Genomic DNA, 21,516 nt, shown 5'->3' with positions numbered 1-21,516 from the left:
TGTTCCTATTCGGCTATTCAGTCCAGTCCAAGAGTGTCCTTTTCTTTCTTTTTTTAAAATATTGACTTATTTTTGAGAGAGACAGAGACAGAATGCCGGTGGGTTAGGGGCAGACAGAGAGGGAGACACAGAATCCGAAGCAGGCTCCAGGCTCTGAGCCATCAGCCCAGAGCCCGACGCGGGGCTCGAACTCACGGACCGCGAGATCGTGACCTGAGCTGAAGTCGGACGCTTAACCGACTGAGCCACCCAGGCGCCCCTGAGCCCTCTTTTTAAAATACACAAGCGTATCTCCCTTGTGAACATTTTACAAAACCACGTGACCACAGGACTACGTTGCTATGGTGCCTTCCAGGGGTGGGAAGGGGTCCCGGGCAAGGGATGGCTCTTAGCGTCACAGTGCCTCTGCCTCTGCCCGGGAGATGTCTCTGCTCCTGGCTGAGCAGGGCACTGGAATCTCATTTTGACAGAAAGAGTTTTCCTTTTCACTCCCCAACACGAGGCCCTGGGAAAGTCCATCTGTCAACAGCAAAGCAGACTTTGCTCTGGTTATGTCTTCACGTTCATATATGCCCTTCGCGTTATATCTGCAGGTCAGGAGTGAAAACATCAGAGTCCGTGAAACGCATCCCGTGATCAAATTTGGCTTAATCTCCACAGTCCTAAATTTCCTGCCTGCATTGCAAAAGTTGCCCAAGGAAATGAAATCCCAGGATGAATGTTCGCCATCAGAATAAGACCTCGCTTCCACTGTCCCCTGCTTTGACGGTCGTGGAAAAGGCATGAATTAATAGACTCTTTTAATTTATCTCAGTTTTGTCTCTGAAGAGGGTCCAGTGAAAACAACCACTCAATCTGTCACTTGAACATTGTTTATATTTGTTGCCAGGATACCAAAGGCTCTTTTAAGCCTTTGGCTCAGAAGAGCACCATGCATCTGAACTTGTTCACCTGCACATAAAGCAAATAATGGCTGAAATGATGGGAAAGCTCCTCCAAACATTTTAAGTGGCATACAAGGCATTTTTTTGTGTCCAGAAATCGCAGCATCCGATATCTGTTGTTCAAATAAATCTCCACCTGCCTACCGAAGTGCGCATTATACGCGAGATCGGGCGTTGAAAAGACAGTTGTTAATTACTTGGAGGTAAATCAGGCCACCTTTGACCCACACTCCGAGCTGTAATTTTGGTGCTCAGTGTCTTGGTCCCGAAATTAATGTAAATCTTTACATTTGTGATTTCACTTGCCAATGCCGACCCGCCCACACGGTCTGCAAATGACTCTGTGTTAGACATTGAAAAATGTCCTCTGGAAGGATTCAATCACCGCTCCCCAGTCTTTTCACTGATTCTGCTTTATGTAAAAATGACGGAGCCTGAGAACATCTGAAACTCAAAGGGACCCAACAGCAGAAACTAAACCCCTGAGGTTGGAAGTGGCTTGTCACGACCCCCCACCCCCGGGGTCGCTCAGCAACCAAAGCTGAAACCTGAAAGGAAAGCACTAGCTTGGGGCTTTCATAAAGGGTCACACTTAGAAATCCCCGCTCAGAGTCCAGGAGCTATCCCTTCCGCAAGGCTCGTGCCTCCGATGGCGTCTGTGAGTCCTGGCATTCCCCACCGTCTGATACTGGTCTGGAAGCATCGTGCCATTTTGAATCCAGGCGGTCAGAATATGATTCCGATAAAAACAGACCAGCTGCTCTGACAATCTGCATTAATTCTGGAGGAGACAGATGCACCAGACCCTGGCCCATAACGGTCACTTTTGAGGAGGGCCACTGGGGAGGGGAGAGGCAGGGCAGAGAGGAATTAGAGAGACCATAACTCGCAAACTTCACAGGAGACGTGAAATTGAACGCGGTAACGCTGACGCTTGAAAATCTGTCACCCCGGTACAGCAGTACTTTGAAAACATTTCTACCAAAGTACCCGTAATGGCAGAGGAGGGCTGAATGCGTTCTCCCAGGGGTCTGGGTCCAGCGTGAGAAAGGGTGCTCTGTATCACAAGAACTCTCTTTGCAGCTTATGTTTTTAAAATGCATTGCAATTGTGCCATAGACTCGCTAGCATATCTGCGTCGCTTTCAATATGAAAATAATAGCGTAAATGACTTACCGTCCACGAAAACTGCCCCTGCGGGGAGACACTCCTGGTTTCTTTCTCCAGCGGCCCGGAGCACACGCCGCACGCCGCCTCCAGTGACTGAGTGAAGAGCCCCCGGAATGGGAAGCGCTGCTGTGAGCGAGCTGACCTGTATTCTGGCTCTCTCACCTGGAATCGGGCTCTACGAATCCTGTTATGCATTGAATAGCAACACAACAACGGCATAAATTAGGGTGTTGCTAAGATTGTGTACCATCAGTGTTCGCGTGAGCATAATGGACATAATGAATTCTATAGCACTATCCTGCACAGCTTGGAGAGATTAAAACCACTTTGTCTTTAAATTAAATTTCAAAAATCATTGAGCAACAAGAATGGAAAGAACAACAACAACAACAACACCCCCTCGTGTATGTCAGCCGCCCAATTGTAGGATGTACCGCTTCTTGCTTTCTGATCATTAATGCCCGGTCCCAGATTTATTCTAATAGCTGCCAGATCAGGGAGTCCACAACCATCGTAATAACCAGCAAGGGGGGTTGGGTTCCCTTGTATTGTGGTTTGCGGCGTGCGCGGCGAGCCCCTTATCCGCTTCCAGGATCAAAACCTGTAACTGAAAAAGACCTCGGCTGAAGTTTATTTTATATAAATGCTACTAATATAATATCTCTAGGCTGTTGCAGACGAGGAAAAGTGGGCTTGAATTCAGTCTTCTTACATTTCTTTATGTTTATCTATTAATGCTATTGACTATATTCCTTATGCTGTACCTTTCATCCCTGTGACTTATTTCTTGTAGACCCGGAAGCTAGTGTCTCTAAATCCTTCCTGCCTATTTGGCCCATCCCCCCCGCCACACTCCCCTCTGGTGACCACCAGTTTGTTCTCTGTATTTGAGACCGTTTCCGTTTGTGTGGGTGTGCTTGTGGGCTCGTTTGTCTTGTTTCGCTTTTTAGATTCGACACGTAAATGAAGCCATACGGTATTTGGCTTTCTCTGATTTATTTCATTTAGCATAATACCTTTCAGGTCCGTCCGTGTTGTTGCAAACGGCAAGAGCTCATTCTTGTTTATGGATGAGTAACATTCCACTCCGCGCATACACCACATCGTCTTTATCCAGTCATCCATCGGTGGGCACTTAGGCTGCTCCCATATCTTGGCTATCGCCAATGCTGCTACGATAAACATAGGGTGCACGTACCTTTTTGAATTGGTGTTTTCATTTTCCTCGGGTAAACACCCAGCAGTGGCTTTACTGGATCACACGGAATTGCCATTTTCAATGTTTTGAGAAACTTCCATACGGCGTTTCCGTAACGGCTGCGCCAATTTACGTTCCCACCAACAGGGCACGAGGGTTCCCTTTTCTCCACGTCCTCGCCGACGCTTCATATCTCTTGTCTTTTTGATAATAGCCATTCTAACAGGTGTGAGGTGACAGCTCATTGTGGTTTTAATTTGCATTTCCCTGCTGACGAGGGATGTTGAGCCTCTTTTCACGCGTCTGTGGATTGAATTCATTCTTTAAATATTTATTTATTTATTTATTTATTTATTTAATTTTTGAGAGAGACAGAGACAGCGTGAGCAGGGGAGGTGCAGACAGAGAGGGAGAGAGAGAATCCCAAGACAGCTCCTCACTGTCAAGCACAGAGCTTGATGCAGGGCTCCAACTCACCAAATCGTGAGATCATGACCTGAGCCGAAATCAAGAGTCGGACAGTCGACCAAACGGCGCCACCCGGGCGCCCCTGATTGGATTCGTTCTTAAGTTGTGCCCTGCTTGGGCAAATCTTCGTTCAACCAAATGGAGCCTAATTATGAAAAATTCACACTGGAATGCTTACTAGATGCCAGGTGCTATACTTGTTCTATATGCTCTATGTTACGTGATCCTCACTCACAACACCCCTAGGAAATATGGCTAGCACTATTATATCCCCATTTTATGGATGAGGAAACTGAGACTCGGGAGAACGGAGTTGCCTGAGGTCATACATCTAAGCAAGCAGCAGGGCTGGGATTCAAATCTAAGTACTTTTTTTTTTTTTTTAATGTAGCTTATTTATTTTACATAAGCTCTATGCCCAAGGTGGGGCTTGAACTCGTGATCCTGAGATCAAGAGTCACATGCTCTACCAACTGAGCCAGCCAGGAGCCCCTTAAATCCAAGTCCTTCCGATTCTGGAGCTCCTGAAACCTTCACTGTCTCCTAACAATTGTCATAGTCACCACTTATGGAGTGGTTATTATGTATGTTCTATGGTGGATGCTTCGCCTAAATTCTTTGATCCTTGTAACAACCTTCTGAGGCAGGCGGTATCACCCCTATTTTATAGAGGGAGAAAACCAGGGCTTAGAGAAATCAAGTTAACTTCCCTAACAGCAAAAGCAAACAGCAGAATCCAGGCTTCTCTGATACTACGGCCGAGTTTTGGGTTTTTGAAAACTTTGAGATATCTTTGACATATAAAAATGGTATATATTTAGGGGCACCTGCGTGGCTCAGTCGGTTAAGCGTCCAACTTTGGCTCGGGCCACGATCTCACGTTTCTTGAGTTCGAGCCTGCTTGGGTCCTGTCTCCCTCTCTCTCTGCCCCCCTCCCGCCGTTTGTGCTCACTCTCTCCCTCAAAAATAAATAAGCATTAAAAAAAAATTTTTTTTAAAGGTATATATTTAAAGGGCACCTGGGCGGCTCTGTTGGGTAAGCATTTGACTTCAGCTCAGATCATGATCTCTCGGTTTGGGAGTTCGAGCCCCGCGTCGGGCTCTGTGCTGACAATGTGGAGCCCGTTTGGGATTCTCTCTCTGCCCCTCCCTTACTGGTGCTCTCAAAATAAACAAACTTAAAAAAAAATGATATATATTCAAGGTTAAGACTTAATGTTTTGATACCTGTATACGCCATGACGTGTTTATCTTAACTAAGCCATATTCTGATTCTGGTGCTTTGCCAGGGGGCATGTAACAAAACCCTAAGGTCCCCAGGGCATTACTCCACGGCCCCCCGCAGACCCCGTGTGTGAGCTGCACTTAGACACCCCAGGGGGTGCGACGCCCCTCAGGTGTTTCACCCGTGCACGTGGATCACCGGTCACTTTCTACTCTTAATGATGTGGCTTGTCAGCCCTGGTGCTTTATTGCTCAAGTCTTGGGTTACAGGCAAAATCCACTGGATTTCTGAGGCCTAGCCAAGAGCTGCACAAACTGTAAACACGTTCTCATGTGGATCCCAAGTAAGGGATTATTCAAAAGAAACCTAAGTGTCCTCTGTTGACTGGGCTTATTATTAGCATGTTTGACAAAAGGTGGCAGATGCTACATTTCCTTCTTATTTTTTTTTTAATGAGTTTTGAGGTCGTGGCAGGTGTCTGGCTCCCTCTAGAATCTTAAAGGGCCCAGCAATCCCCACACTAACTGCCGGCTCTAATCCTCTGCTTTGAACTCGATTAAAAGGAGATGGCTTGGGCCAGGTGGATGAGGGAAGGCAACTGGACGGAAGTCTGGAATCATTGTAGTTTAGGATTTTTTTGTTTCAATGAGATTAAATTCGTGTAACAAGAGGCAACCATTAAAGAGGTTTTTAAGTTCGTTTTGAGAGAGAGCACACAAGCGGGAGAGGGTCAGAGAGGAGAGGCAGAATCCCAAGCAGGCTTGAACTCTCGAACTGTGAGATCATGACCTGAGCCTAGATCGGGAGTCGGACGCTTAACCGACGGCCCCATCCGGGCACCCCCAATGATCATTTTAAAGTGAACAGTTCAGGGGTGCCTGCATTCCTCAGTTGGTTTAGCATCAGTCTTGACTGAGGCTCAGGTCATGATCCCACGGGTTTGGGAGATCGGGCCCCACGTGGAGCCTGCTTGGGATCCGCTCGCCCACTCTGCCCACCCCTCCCCCCCTTACAGGCTCTCTCTCAAAATATTAAAAAAAAATAATCAAGTTTATGGTTCTTAAGAACCACAGGATTAGGAAAGATGGCTACATAGTACTTTTTGGAGAAAGTGCATTCAGTTAGCACCATCCACAGGCAAGGGACCAGTGGTGTTTGGATACAGTGTGCCTGAATTTCATTTTGCTACTGGCTTGGGAAAATGGATGGGTTACACCACACCAAGCTGCTCTGAGAAGTGGATGGCCAGCCGCTGCCTGGAAAAGAAAACTCATCTCAGGAGATCCTGTAGCATTTATTAAACATGGAACATGTGCTCAAACGTAGCATTTCCTAAAGTACGAGAAGTCACAAACAAAAATATGTTTCGGATAGTGTTTATTTCTTCAAATTTATTTATCAGGAGTGACTGAAATAAAAAATATAATTGAGTCCCGTCATCGTGGAAATAGCTCTGAGAGAAAACTGGTCAGATGAACATTATTGCTTCCCATTTTCAACCAGTCAATAGTTGCCGTTGATAAATAGACAGCCAACAGTCTGTCGAGAATGCTCAAGATGTGTTATATAATACAACATGCCTGTTCACAGGGGAAGAAACTAGGAAATAACTTATGTGAACTTCTTGATTTCATCATACAAGACAAGCACGAAGGCACCACCCATGCCTCTGAGAACATTGGACCACGCCCCCTTGAAAAAAGCTTTGGCCCCTTCGTCACGAGCAATCTTCCTCCAGCAGTCAAGCGTGCCTGTGTACATGATGTCGGCTGCAAAGAATAAAGACATGGAGTTGGTGGCCAAAGTCCTCCCCAAGACTTACGACACTAAACCAGGGGCGCCTGGGGGGCTCTGTCAGTTGAGCGTCCGGACTCAGGTCATGATCTCACGGTTCGGGAGTTGGAGCCCCACATCGGGCTCCGAGCTGCCTGTGTGGAGAGCCTGCTTTGGACTCTCTGTCCCTCCCCTGCTCGCAGTCCCACCTCTAAGAGGTAATCGCACTTTTGGAATATCCAAGGGTTACACGCTTGTGTGGGCGATACTGAAATATTAATGCCGTGACTAAGACAACAGGGATAGGTACACTACCCATTGGTCTTAACCTCTAATACCATTTAAGCGCCCTCACTCATAGGCATGCAAAGGGCCCGCTCAAAGGCAGATACAATCAAACCCATCCCTTGACCAGAACACACTGCATTCCTCATTTTAGAGAATCTTACGCAGGCTTCACGCTTAGCAAGGAGCCTGACTCGGGTCTCCGTCCCACGACCCTGGGATCATGATCTGAGCCGGAATCAAGAGTCGCACGCTCAGCTGCCTGAGCCCCCCAGGCGCCCCTAGACTGCATTTGTAAAGTCAGGCATCGCTAGCTTGTGGCCACACGTTGTCCCGTGCCCGCATCTCTTTCTCTTTTGCTCAAGTGGAACTTACTTCCTTTGCGCCCCGACTGCATCATCATTCGGCGACGAACAGTGTCAAAGGGATAGGAAGTCAACCCGGCAACCGCTGTGACGGACTGTGCGATCATCCAGCTGATGAAGATGTGAGTGTTCTTGGGATCCGGAAGCATGCCTGGTAACAGGAAAGGGACACTTTGACCAGAAAGCAGAGTTTTAGTGGCTTGTTGTTTTCTACACCCCACCCCCAGCCCCTCGTGCGTCCAGTTTGTACTAGACAACCACGGCTTCCTCTAGCAATCACAGCCAATCTCGGGCTCCGGAAAATTAGGGTGGCATTACTGATCTTTTAGATGAAAAGAACACAGCTTCAAAGCACACAGCGAACTTACCCTTTGCGGTATCATAGATACCGAAGTAGGCAGCTCGGTAGATGATAATGCCCTGCACAGACACATTAAAGCCTTGGTACAGGCCCTTAATCCCATCAGATTTGTAGATCTTAACCAGGCAGTCACCAAGGCCTCGGAATTCCCTTTCCGCTCCGGCTTTGCCCACATCGGCCGCTAGACGGGTACGGGCAAAATCCAGAGGATACACAAAACACAAGGATGTGGCCCCAGCGGCGCCACCCGATGCCAGATTCCCTGCAAAGTAGCGCCAAAACTGGGTTCTCTTGTCCACGCCACCCAGGAAGATCTGCTTGTATTTATCTTTGAAGGCGAAGTTGAGGGCCTGGGTGGGGAAGTATCTGATGACATTGGCCAGGTTACCGCGCCAGAAGGACAGGACTCCCTGCTCCTTGGGGATCCGAACCACGCAGTCTATGATGCCCTTGTATTGCTTATCTGCGGTGATTTGCTTGCTGGCATGCTGCACCTGATAGACAAGGAGGCCAACAGGGAGAGTTACAACCGCGGAGGAGGGAAAAAGGAAGACAATACACCCTCCCGATCACTGAGGGCGCTTTAAGGTTAGTTACTTCCTAAATCTAGTCTTCTAGGTCACACAGGATGGACCCTCCTAACCCTGAGGTTGTCACCAGCGGAAGGGAGGTCGGCACCCTTAGAAGGCACTAAGCCTCCACCCCTTTGGGTGGGGAGGGGGCGCCCTCAGGTGGACCCGTGCCCTTTAGACCCGGGAGAAAGGTCACTCACTACCTCAGATCCAGGTTCGGAGGCATTAGGTAGGGCCTGTCCTACGCAGGGCGCGGTCACCTTGGGGACCGTGGCCTCCGCCTCAGGTCTCCGGGGCTGCTTCCCTCTCCCGCTCCGCCCCCACTCCTCTCCTAGAGGTGACCCGCGGGCCACCACCCCTATGCTCGACCGGGAGCGCCCTCTAGAGCCGCAGCGGGAGAGCGCGGCGCGAGGAGGCAGGCGGCGGGGACACGCCGGCGGCTGCGCGGGGGCGGACGCAGTAGTCACACGCGCTTCCCGGCGCCGGCTTCCGGCCCGGCGAGGCGAGAGCGCGTCCGCGGGCGGCGCGGTCCCTCGACCTGCCGCGTGGCCTCCGCAAGGCTGTTATCTCCTTGCCGCGACCTTGAGGCCCTCGCCACGGCCACGCGTTCCTGCGTCCAGCGTCGGCTTCCAGGCTTCGCCCTTGACCTCCAGGCCCCGGGGAGACTGCCACTCCCGGAAAGCCCCCTCCGAGCTCGCCGCCTCCGGGATGCCAAGGCCCTGGTCTCCGTCGCCTCCCTCCGCCCCGACCCCTTCCTAGATCCACAACTTCAGGTCACTAAAGCACCTCCCTCGAGTTTGCCTGTGGGTCGGCCGCTGCGGCCACCCCAGCCCGCACGCGGCCACTTCCCCCGACCGGCCTGAAGAGTCGGCTCCCCTCCACCCCTGGCGCAAGGCTTTCCGCGCCTCCCCCGCCCCCCACCCCCGGCCACTTCCTGGTCGGGTTCTCCAACCCCCGGACCTACCTGCAGCAGCAGCTTGACCCGCTCGATGGGCGCTACCGCGGTCTTGGAGATGGCCGCCGCCACTCCACCCGCCAGGAAATCCTTGGCGAAGGACACAGCGGCATCTGTCATTTTGAAAGGAAAGAGGAGCCGGGCGACTGCGGGACTGCGGTAGGAACCGGCTGGGACTCCGGGAGTGCGGGGCGGAGCGAAGCAAATGGCCGATTTATATAGGGCGAGCCGGAGCCCGGGCGGCTGGCGTCGGGGGCGGGCCTTGGGCGGGCACTGAGCCCCGGCGCGCGGGCCCGCGGGGCGGCTGAGTGGCTCAGCGCGCGGGGGGCGGAGCCGCGGAGTGGGGCCCGGGGCCGCCCCCCGCGCCTCGCCGCTGGCCTGCCGCACCTGCCCTGGCAGGAGGAAGGGGCGACCCCAGGGAATACCTAGGCCCGGGGCCGCTGGACTCTTGGGAAAAGCGCGCGAGTGGGGAGGGCGAGTGAGCTCACGGTGTGCCCGGTTAGAAACTTCCCGAGTATCAAAAAAAAAAAAAAAAAAATCCCTATAATCAAGATAAATATTCAGTGCAATATTAAAAAAAAAAGTAATACGGGCAAACTACGGCCCGTTGGCCCGGTCGCCTGTTTTTGTAAATAAAGTTGAATCGGAGCCCCAGGGTTGGGATTAGGGTAAGGAGGATGAGGCAGGGTCATGGAAGTGCAGGGTGGGATCCTGTCTTTATTCTAAGTTTGGATAATTTGTTCATCATAGACTTTTGCATTACTTTGGCCTTTTTAAAAATAGTGCATTACAGATCGTTGGTCTTGATTACTGAGCTGTTTGGCGCCCCTTAAGCGAGGGCGGGTGCCTCGTTCCTCGCAGCTAGACCTGGGTCTGCTCTGGAGCTGCCCGGGTGAAGCCAGAGGAAATTGGGGGGAACAGCAGAGTCGGGACACTGTCACCGTGCCCCGGACTCTGGTTTGCAAAACCGACTTAACAAAGATCTTGCTGGGAATTAGCAAAAGAGAACTCCAAAAAACTCGGCTGGGGATAGGGAAATTAGTTTAGCCAGGGGTCAAATAAAGAGGTTGTACCAGGAAGGTTGAGAGGCTGTGTGAACTAGGTTGGCATTTGGCTCCTCGGATGCAAAGTAAAGTACTCTTGGATTGAGTAGATTCCTCACTCCAGAAGCTTTCAGAGGAATCAATTGAGTTAGGTTGACAGCCATTGTGTCAATGGACAAGTGCTTACTGAGTCCCTTAATCCCTGCTCTGGGTAAGCATTTGCCAGACAAGTCCTTAAAAACCTACTTGCTAGCTTGAGTGGGCTCTCGGGTTCAGAACGGGACAGGAGAGTATGAAAACATATCATACGTCTAAGTAATCACAAGAATGTTGACAAAAATGATCATTGTTGTAAATTGTAACTGCTGCTGATCCAAAGCTCCCAGCACACTGAAGACACAGGGGTGTGCATCCCTCGCTTTCCTATCCCGCCCTCTCCCAGCTTCTCCGAATCTGCTCATTGAAGGGCCCAATTCTCGGGGTTCCTCCAGGATTGTCAGGTCCTTCATTTAAGTATACTTTGCAATCCATTAAGTCTTCCCAGGAACCCCAGCGAGAGTGTTCAAAGAAGAGCAGTTTTTGTTGTTGTTGTTGTTGTTGTTGTTGTTTTCAAATTTATGTATTTATTTTGAGAGAGAGAGGGCGCACGTGCGCGAGAGAACGTGAGTGGGGGAGGGGCAGAGAGAGAATCCCAAGCAGGCCCCACGCTGTCAAGTGCAGAGCCCAACTCCAGGCTTGATTTCCACGAAGCGGGAGATCATGACCTCAGCTGAAATCAAGAATCAGAGGCATAACCGCCCGAGCCACCCCGGTGCCCCCAAAGAAGAGAAGTTTTGAATCCAGCTTTGTTGATCCTGGGTGACAGCTCTGACCTGTGTTCTTGGAAGCTGCTCCACTTCTCATTAGTTGATTATAACGGTGACACAGCTGGATACCGAAATGACCTTACTGTAGAGTTTAAGTGATGAAGTATATTCTCTGAAAGTGATGGCCACTCCTCTCACTTTTACTGGTGAGAGAATTAACAGCTAAAACAAAAATCTACGGAGCATTTTATTTAGAGGGAGGTGGTTTTTAGAGTGCATTTCAAAATAATATACAGGGGGCGGGCGCCTGGGTGGCTCGGTCGGTTGAGCATCTAACTCTTGATTTCAGCTCAGGTCTGTGATTTCGAGCCCTGCATCAGGCTCTGCATTGACAGTGCAGAGCCTGCTTGGGATTCCCTCTCTCCCTCTCTCTCTCTGCCCCTTGCCTGAGTGCTCGTTCTTTGACTCTCTCTCAAATAAACTTTAAGACTAAATAAATTATAGTAAAAAAAAAAAAAGACAAAAAACCAGGGGCGCCTGGGTGGCTCTGTCGGTTAAGCATCCAACTTCGGCTCAGGTCATGATCTCAGGGTTTGTGAATTTGAGCCCTGCTCTGGGCTCTACGCTTTCTCTCTCTCTCTCTCTCTCTCTTCCTTTCTCTCTGCACTTCCTGGGAGTCTCTCTCTCTCCCTGTCTCTGCCCCTTACTCACTTGTGCTCTCTCTCAAAAATAAATAATAAAGAAAAATAAAACAACAACAACAACAAAAGAACACACAAAAACGAATTCATCCAGTGAAGCCTTAGTGGGGGCTCTGTGTTAGTAACTACTGTGAGTTCTGGAAGCTCTTTACAATACACATATAATTAAGAAAAAGGAGCTAAAGCTAAGGCCGTGCCTAGTAATTCTCGAGAAAAAAACTAGGAAGAAGGTCAGAAATGATACTTAAGGCCTCAGTCACCTATGTCCCAACACACCCAGAATGTAGGTCATAAAGTGAATGTAAAATGCTGATACAAGCAAGAAAACACAAGTTTACAGGCATTGTTCAAACTTGGTAGAGTAGGACTTCTGACTGTCATTTGGAAAAGGAAGGGGAAACCTGGTTCACAGAGATACTATGTAGGAGGACAGCCGAGTAGTAACAATGCAGCAACAATGTATCAGTAATTCATTGGCTGGAGGGTGAAAATGAAAGGGAGAAATGAAAGTGATTGTAGTTGTGGAAGGATACAAGGAACTGCCTGGTTAGGTAACAGCTGTGAATAATACTTCATAAAACCATCACATAGGCGAGAGATGGTGACCAGAGGCATAAACCATCTGAACACCTGCTGATAGTCTCATTATTCTGATAGCAACACATTGGATACATTCTTGACTCTCTGGTTGGTAATTACAGTTCTCAGAAGTCTAAAAAATCAGTGAGGTAAATTGCTAAATGGGGCTTCATCCTGATAAGAAATAAGGAAGATCTGGTTAGCAAAGTGAAAGTGACAAGAATATTGGGGAAACTGACCAAGCCAGTGCCATCTGGATCTGTTCAGCAAAAGAATGCTGGGCATGGTCAGATAAGTTAACTAATGTGTGTGTGTGTGTGTGTGTGTGTGTGTGTGTGTGTGTGTGTGTGTGTAGGGGATAGACTTCACAGGGAAAAGATTAATAGATGTCCTGGCAAAATACCAAAAGAGAAAGATCGCTCAAGGGGGCAAAAGATTCCAAAGATAAAGTTCAAACCTGTACAATTTACAAAAATTCCAATGTGAAACTACAAAGGGAGAGATACTTATAAATGTAAATGTCCTCCCAGATTATTCTCTGATAAGCTCAGATTTTAGAAGTACATATATAGATGACAGGAGGGCTGGACTTCCGAGGACAAAGACCAAAGAGCATCACAGACCTCTAGGAGCTGAGTCAGAAGGGCTGAAGTCCAGAATAAACCCGACTTATAAAATAGGATGGACCACAATGTAGGGTTCCAATGTTCTATTTATTGGAGGACATTTAAGGATGAGGAGTTAGAGTGGGCAGCAGGCTGGCTCGGTTGGTTAAGCGTCTGACTCTTGGTTTCAACTCAGGTCATGATCTTAGGACTCGTGAGTTCAAGCCCTGCATCAGGCTCTGCGCTGACAGCCCAGAGTCTGCTTGGGATTCTCTGTCTCCCTCTCTTTCTGCCCCCCACTCTCAAAGATAAATAAACATTTTTTTAAAAAAAGGATGAGGAGTTAAACGGCAGCATGTATGATAAAGAACTGGGGGGTCCTCACTGTGCGTTGGCAATGCAAAAAAGGGCCAATGAGTCTTTATGAGCTTTATGCTCACTTCTGGATGCCATGTTTAAGAGGAAATTGACAAACTGGAACATATTCAAAGAAGGCATCAGGAAGGTGAAGTTCCCGTAAATCATGTCATCTGAGAAATGGCTGAATGAATGAGAGATACTAGGGAAGAGCTTTGGGTGAAGGAGGGACATCATAACTGTGTTCATGGGGGTGCCCGGCTGGCTCAGTCCGAGGGGCATGAAACTCTTGATGTCAGGTTTGGGAGTTCAAGCCCCACATTGGGCATGGAGCTTGCATTAAAAAAAAAAAAAAAAAAAAAGGTAAAAAGTATCCGAAGGCAAATATTAGGTTAGATTGACCAACTCTTGAGTTTTAATGGACAAATCACTCCGCCCTTACTTAAGCAAGGTGGTAAGCCAGTTCTCAGCACCAGGTTGAGGACCCTACCTATAATCTGGCAACCCTATCAGTGACCACTGAAGCTGGATTTGAGCGTCTAAGAGGTACCCAGGAAAAGCACTCTGTGTGCCGACCTGGCGTGCACCACGGAAGACTGTAACATCACACCAGGGTTTGTCCTGCAGCTACTGAGGAGAAAACAATGCTGATCTTCGGCGGCAATCTTCTTGTCTCTAGTCTCCCATTACCCCTTCAGCTTCTGGAACAGTCTTGCTTACCTCCAGTTTTCACCACGGTCCCTTGGGTTGCTCAAGAAACAAGTGATCCCTCCCTCTTTGCTTGGTTGGTCAAACTAAAACTCCTCAGCTTAGCATTTGAAGCCCTTTTTTCTCCCATCCCCACCAAGGATTTTATTTCTGGCCCCTCCGGGTGTGTTTAGAAAGCATTTGAGGGGCACCTGGGTGGCTCAGTCGGTTAAGCGTCCGACTTCGGCTCAGGTCACGATCTCGCGGTCCGTGAGTTCGAGCCCCGCGTCGGGCTCTGGGCTGATGGCTCAGAGCCTGGAGCCTGCTTCACATTCTGTGTCTCCCTCTCTCTCTGCCCCTCCCCCGTTCATGCTCTCTCTCTCTGTCTCAAAAGTAAATAAACGTTATAAAACAAAACAAAACAAACAAACAAAAAAAGAAAGCATTTGATGGATTCCAGCCCGGGAGCCGCTGCCTTTAAAACAAAAAGCAAAAACCAATCTTACTGAGGTATAATTATCATACAATCAAACTGTAAGTATGTAAAGTTTACAATTTGGTAAGTTTTTTATGTATGTTCTCCCTCTTGCCCCAAACAACCACTGACCGGCTTTCTGTCACCTTAGTTCCCATTTTCTTAGAATTTTCTGTCAGTGGAATTCCACAGGGGTGCCTGGCTGGCTCCGTCAGAAGAGCGTGTGGGTTGGGGGTAGAGATCACTAAATAAAATAAACTTTTGGCCTATTATGAGTGATGCTGCTCTAAACATTCCTGTGCAAGTCTTTGTGTGGGCCTGTTTTCATTTCTCTGGGGTTTAAACCTAGAAAGTGGCATTATCAGACTGTTTTCCCAAATGATTATACTATTTTACATCCCCAACGGGAGAGTCCAACATTTCCAGTCTGAGCCACCCAGGAGCCCCTCAGTCTCTTGGCTTTAAAAGCCGTCTATTTGCTGATAACACCCAGATTTCTGTCTCCAGCCATCACTCTCCCCTGAACTCCAGACTTGTCCAGGTTCGCCCAGGACAGTCCTGATTTCTGTGTATTATTCGGACATAATTCTTAGCAGCGTTCCGGTGTGTGACTTTCCTGTCGTAGCTGTAACAAACGACCGCAAACTCAGTGGCTTAAGCAGCACAAATTTATTATCTCACAGTGCTGTGGGTCAGAAGTCTGACACGGTACTCCACTGAGCTAAAATTAAGGTGTTCCAAAGGACTGCGTCCCTTTCTGGAGGCCCTAGGGAGATACCAGTTTCCTGGCTCATTCAGGGTGTTGGCTGAATTCAATTCCCCATGGTCGTGAGACTGTTTCCTTGCTGGCAGTCGGCTGAGGGCTATTCTCAGCTTCTAGGGGCCACCCTACCCCTTGGCTCGCGGGCACCTTTGTCGTCAAAGTCAGCAAAAATGAGTTAAGTCCTTCTCATGCCCCATTTCTTCTGCCTCTTGTTCCATTCTTGAGTGTCTGTGACCCACTCTTCCACTTGTAAGGACTCCTGTCATTAGATTGGCCCTCCCTGGATAGGCCATGATAACCTGTCCATCTCAACGTCCTTAACCTTAATCACATCTGCGAAGTCCCTTTTGCCATGTAAGGTAGAGTCACAGGTTCTAGGGATAAGGGTGTGGATACCCTTGGGGGTGGGGGGATCATTATTCTCTCCATTGCAACCGGTTTGGACAGTTACATGGACAGCTTATGCTCCAGCCAACTGTCTATTTGACTTCTCTACTTCGGTATTTCATGTGCACTTCGAATTTAAACATGTCCAAAAGAGAACTTTTAATTCCTTCCCCACCAAAAATCTTTTTTTTTTTTTTTTAAGATTTTATTTTAGGGGTGCCTGGGTGGCTCAGTCAGTTAAGCAACTGACTCTTGATATCGGCTCAGGTCATGATCTCGAGGCTGTGGGATCGAGCCCCGAGTCAGGCTCCACACTCAGCGTGCGTATGCTTGCTCCCTCTCAAAATAAATAAATAAACATTTAAAGATTTTATTTTGTTTGATATTTTTAATTTTGTCATGTTTATCTATTTTGAGAGAGAGAGAATGAGTGGGGAGGGGCAGAGAGTGAGGAGAGAGAACGAACCTCAAGCATTGGGCTCCTTGCTGTCAGAACAGAGCCTGACTCAGGGCTTGAACTCATGAACTAGGAGATCGTGACCTGAACAGCAATCAAGAGTCAGACACTCAACCAACTGAGCTACCCAGGCACCCCTAAAGATTTTATTTTTAAGTAATCTCTACACCTAACATGGGGCTCGAACTTACTACCTGATATCAAGAGTCACATACTCTACCGACTGAGCCAGCCAGGGGCCCCATTCCCTACCAAAAGTCTGCTCTACGTCATCAAATGGCAACATTATCTACCTTGTTATTCAAATCAAAAGCGAAAAACCTAGGTACCGTCTTTGATTGCATCGTTTTCTTTTTTATTGTATTTATTTTTCTAATGTTTATGTTTATTTGAGAGAGTGACAGAGCACGGAAGGGGAGGGGCAAGAGAGCGAGGGAGACACAGAACCGGAAGCAGGCTCCGGGCTCGGAGCTGTCAGCACAGAGCCCGACGTGGGGCTCGAACTCACCAGCCGTGAGATCATGAGTTGAGCCGAAGTCGAATGCTCAAGCGACTGAGCCACCCACGTGCCCTCGATTCCACCCTTTTGTTGCCTACATTCAATTGTTCAGCACATCCTGCTGGGTTCAACTGCAAAATTTGTCTTGAACCCATTCTGTCCTCTCCATCACAGCCTTGCGTCCCTCTAATCTATTATCCACGTAGCAAACAGAGGGATATATTTTTTTATAAGTGTTTATTTATTTATTTTGAGAGAGAGAGAGTGTGTGCGTGTGTGCACGCACGAGTGGGGGAGGGACAGAGGGAGAGGGAGACCGAGAATCCCAAGCAGGCTCCATGGGGTCAGTGCAGGGCCCGACTTGGGGCTCAAACTCGCGCACCGTGAGATGGTGACCTGAGCTGATGTCAGGAGTCGGACCCTTGACTGACTGAGCCACCCAGGTATCCCCAGAGGGATATTTTAAAAAGAAAATCAGATTATATCGTTTGTGTACATAAAAACCTTCAATGGCCTCCACCTGCATTTAGAATAAAAGCCAACTGAGGGGCACCCGCGTGGCCCAGTTGGTTGAGCGTCCTCCTCCTGATTTTGGCTCCGGTCATGATCTCACGGTTTGCTTTGTGGGTTGGAGCCCCGCATCGGAGCCCGCTTGGGATCCTCTCTCTCCCTCTCTCTGCCCCTCTCTCTCTCTTTCAACATAAATAAAACATAAAAAAAAAAAGTACAAAATCTAACTTCTCATTATGGCCCCAACGGCCACGTATCCGGCCCTCTGTCCAACCTCAGCTCTTAACGCTCTCGCTCACACAGCCCACTCAGGCCACGCTCACCTCTCCGCGGTTCGCCGGTCTTTTTCCACTACCGCTTTAGCACCTTCTGTTCCCTCTGCCAGAATGCTCTTCCTTCAGGCCTCATCTCAAATGTCAGCTCTCAGAGCAGCCTTCCCTGAGTCTGTGATGCAACATTATTTCCCTGGCCCCCTCATAATTCTCTGATGAAGCTCCCTGTTTATCCCCTTCATAACATTACAATCTGTAATTACCTGACTTGCAGGTTACTTTTTTATGGCCTGTGACCCTTACTAGAAAGCCCCAGAGGGCAAGGACCTTGTCCGCCTTGCGTTACCGCTGTGGCCAGGGGGTCCGACGGCTGTTGCATCGACGTGTGGAAGTCAGTCTTCCTACTCTACCCCACTGTTTGCTTACTTCCATTCTTTGCGATACCACATGGGCCTCCCCTTCCGCCGGTAACCTATCCTTGACCTACCTCCAACCTGTTCTTCACCCCCCAATGTCCTCTCCCTTCCTTCAAGACTCATTACTGGCTCCTCTCATCTATGATGATTCCTTTAATCATTGATTCGGTGGCTATACAGGGAGCCCCCTGGCAGTCTTATACACGGCTGCTACCACATAAATTTTTAAAAATCTTTTATTTACTTTTGAGAGGGAGAGAGACAGGGACAGAGCATGGGCGGGGGAGGGGCAGAGAGAGGGAGACACAGAATCCGAAGCAGGCTCCGGGCTCCGCGAGCTGTCGGCACAGAGCCCGACGTGGGGCTCGAACTCACGAACCACGAGATCATGACCTGAGCTGAAGTCGGACGTTTAACCAACCCAGTTTGGTGCACCCTGCCAGCCATAAAGCAGAAAAGCAGAACGCTCCCTTCACACCCCTGAGAAAATGAAAATAAGCTGGAAGTTTCTTTTAGGACAAAACTAGGGGGATTTACAAAAATGTATTTTTAGCAGTCTCTGTGTCCAGCAGGGGGCTCGTACTCATGATCTCGAGATCAAGAGTCACATGCTCTTCTGACTGAGCCAGCCAGGCGCCCGGCCCCCCAACTACAGTTTTAAGAGTGGTCCCGAAATTAGAAAAATGAGGCATTCCTTTTCCCCACGTAACTTTATTGAAAAAGTCAACCCTATGGAAAAATACACAGAGGATATTAACATGATGTAAGTACCCTGAGGTTAGGATTTTAGATCGAGTAAAAAAAATAATTTCTTGGGGCGCCTGGGTGGCGCAGTCGGTTAAGCGTCTGACTTCAGCCAGGTCACGATCTCTTGGTCCGTGAGTTCGAGCCCCGCGTCAGGCTCTGGGCTGATGGCTCGGAGCCTGGAGCCTGTTTCCGATTCTGTGTCTCCCTCTCTCTCTGCCCCTCCCCCGTTCATGCTCTGTCTCTCTCTGTCCCAAAAATAAATAAACGTTGAAAAAAAAAATTAAAAAAAAAAAAATAATTTCTTTTTGTAGATTTTACAGCTGAAAACAAAATTGTTCACCTCCAGGAAAACAAAGAGTAATAAATATGATGCCTCACTGTGGGGAAAGAACTTGCCACCCCCCAAACTGTAACAAACAGACTGGGCTACAGCTACAACTCACATTAGTAACAAATGACCACACATTTTTCTTTGGGAAATAAATTTAACAGGGTAAAATACTTTTTATTTAAAATTTTTTTAATGTTTATTTTTGAGACAGAGAGAGACAGAGCATGAGTGGGGGAGGGTCAGAGAGAGAGGGAGACACAGAATCCGAAGCAGGCTCCAGGCTCCGAGCTGTCGGCACGGAGCCCGACACGGGGCTCGAACTCACGGACCGCGAGATCATGACCTGGGCCGAAGTCGGACGTTTAACCAATGGAGCCATCCAGGCGCCCCCCAAATACTTTCAACATACCAAAAGCCTGTGTGTGTGTGTGTGTGTGTGTGTGTGTGTGTGTTTATGCATGTGTAAATTAACAATTTTACTGTTTTTTAATGCATACATAGGCACTATTGGAAAGTACAGCTATAGAAACTTGACATGGAGTCCTTAAGGTGGAATAATCTGAAATGTGATTTTTAAAAAATCTAGTAGAGATGATTAGCCTGAAGCGTTTTTGTTCAGTTATATATGTATTTCTGATATGTGTGTCAAATGTTCTATTTGATCCTTTTTAGGCAACGGGGACATCTTGTGAGAATAACGTGACTAATTTATTTCCAGGGTAAGCTTGCAAGTTAAAGCAAGTTAAAAAGGTGGAGAATTCAGGCCCGTTCACCTGCACATGACTTCAACTGGAAGAAGCTCTTTTGGGGTATAATTAAGCGGTCACCGTAAAAACTGCCTTCTTGAAACAAGATTCCTGAAATTCCTCAGCTTGAGATACTTTAAATTAAAAAAAAAATTTTTTTTAGTGTTTTTTTTTAACATTTATTTATTATTGAGAGACAGAGCATAAGCATGAGCAGGGGAGGGGCAGAGAGAGGAGGAGACACAGAATCCGAAGCAGGATCCGGGCTCTGAGCCGTCAGCACAGAGCCCCACGCGGGGCTCAAACTCACAAACCGTGAGATCGTGACCTGAGCCGAAGTCGGACGCTTAACCAATGGAGCCACCCAGGCGCCCATAAAAAATTTTTTTTGATGTTTATTTATTTTTGAGAGAGACAGAGAGAGACAGAGCGTGAGCAGGGGAGGGGCAGAGAGAGAGGGAGACACAGAATCCGAAGCAGGCTCCGGGCTCTGAGCTGTCAGCACAGAGCCCGACGTGGGGCTTGAACTCGTGAACTGCAAGATCATGACCTGGGCCGAAGTCGGATGCTCAAGCGATTGAGCCACCCGGGCGCCCGGAGATACCTCAAATTTAAATAGAGAAGGATGCTTCTACTACGGCAGTGATAATTTTTAAATGTTAAACGTTTTAATTTAGTTTCTGAGAAGGTGTAATTTACGCTATAGCGTGTGCACTCCGGAGTCAGCAAGGATTAGGAGTTTCAGAGCAGCTATGTTGGGAAGTCTCGGGTCAAATGGAGCAAAGCTAGGCCAGTGTGGCTTAGTGCAAGCTGTGACCCTGCGGCTAAGCTCACGGGGTGGTATGTATCCGCTCAGCCACTCCAACTACACGTCGCTTTGAGGTCGCGGCGGTGTGCCATTTCTTTGGTGTCGTGTAAGTTGCACGTGTACGTTGCACATTTCGCTACAGCCACGTTTTGTTATGAAATCGGGTGGAATGCTGCCACAAAACAGTCACGTTGGGAAACTTCCCCTGGCACAGGTGTTCACCAGGACATCAGATCGGATCTCGGAGGTGATACGCGGCTCAACCTTCTCATTTCCGAGAGCAGCAGACAGGAGGACCCGCTTGTCGCTCCACGCACACGCAATTCCGAGGCTACCTCTTTTCTGTGATTGTAACACGCCTTCAGTCAGTGCCCTTCTTGCCCCATTCGGTTTTAAAGAGTTGGTTTCTTAGACTTCAGCTGTCTGGTTTTGAAGAACTTTTTAAATTCCCGTAATTCCTGGGGCTTCAAACTCTGATCCACCCCTGGGGTCAGCTGATAGCTCAGAGGAGACACAGTGTAACCGTTTTGGTAGAGACAGATTCTCTTGCAGAACTCAAAGGTGCCAAACATAACTCCAAAATACGGAACTATCTGTGTAAAAAGAAATGGAAAGCATGTTCAAATTTTAAGCAGAAAACAGTCAGTGCGTCTGCAGTCAACCTGACGCGACTCTCGGAATCAGGGAAGGTGACAGAATGAAAGCTGGCGACGTATGCTGGTCTTGGTTGGAATCATTTAAGTGTCAGCTCACGCAAGATCAGTCCAGAGTTCTTTGCCTTCTTCGGTGGTGGTGGTGGTGGGGAGGGTCATGAGCTGCTTTGGGAATACGATGAACGCTTGGGATCCTCTCCCCAGAGAGATGCACGCGGGCACATCGTACGCTTTTTTGCAAACGATGTTAGGCTGGGGGGGGGGTTAGGTTCCCCTTAGGAGGCCATGAGCCCCCATGGGAGGAGCCTCTACACTCAGTGCTCAGCTGCTCGGGGGTGGGGTGTCAGATGCCCCAACG

At 48.6% G+C, this 21,516-nt stretch overlaps 2 protein-coding genes across 3 annotated transcripts in view; both read right to left on the bottom strand.

Moving 5' to 3' along the window:
* Positions 1 to 6,365: 6,365 nt before the first annotated feature.
* Positions 6,366 to 9,521, bottom strand: SLC25A5 (solute carrier family 25 member 5). The gene is made up of 4 exons (XM_047845059.1): positions 9,326 to 9,521; positions 7,797 to 8,283; positions 7,439 to 7,579; positions 6,366 to 6,774 (listed from the first exon to the last, which is right to left on the bottom strand). Exons 1-4 carry the CDS (start codon positions 9,434 to 9,436, stop codon positions 6,617 to 6,619), a joined length of 897 nt encoding a protein of 298 aa, XP_047701015.1. The 5' UTR covers positions 9,437 to 9,521; the 3' UTR covers positions 6,366 to 6,616.
* A 10,822-nt stretch (positions 9,522 to 20,343) lies between these two features.
* The window catches only part of SLC25A43 (solute carrier family 25 member 43), a 33,553-nt gene continuing 32,380 nt past the window's right edge, over positions 20,344 to 21,516 (bottom strand). For both annotated transcript variants that reach the window (XM_047843795.1, XM_047843797.1), the window contains exon 5: positions 20,344 to 21,098. In XM_047843795.1, the coding sequence (XP_047699751.1) occupies positions 20,898 to 21,098 (201 nt within the window). In that variant the 3' untranslated portion in view covers positions 20,344 to 20,897. The remainder of the gene's footprint in view (positions 21,099 to 21,516) is intronic.

This window comes from Prionailurus viverrinus, chromosome X, assembly GCF_022837055.1.
Source record: "Prionailurus viverrinus isolate Anna chromosome X, UM_Priviv_1.0, whole genome shotgun sequence".
Taxonomy (NCBI): domain Eukaryota; kingdom Metazoa; phylum Chordata; class Mammalia; order Carnivora; family Felidae; genus Prionailurus; species Prionailurus viverrinus.
The sequence above is the reverse complement of the archived record's forward strand: the minus strand, read 5'-3'. Positions and strand labels throughout refer to the sequence as shown.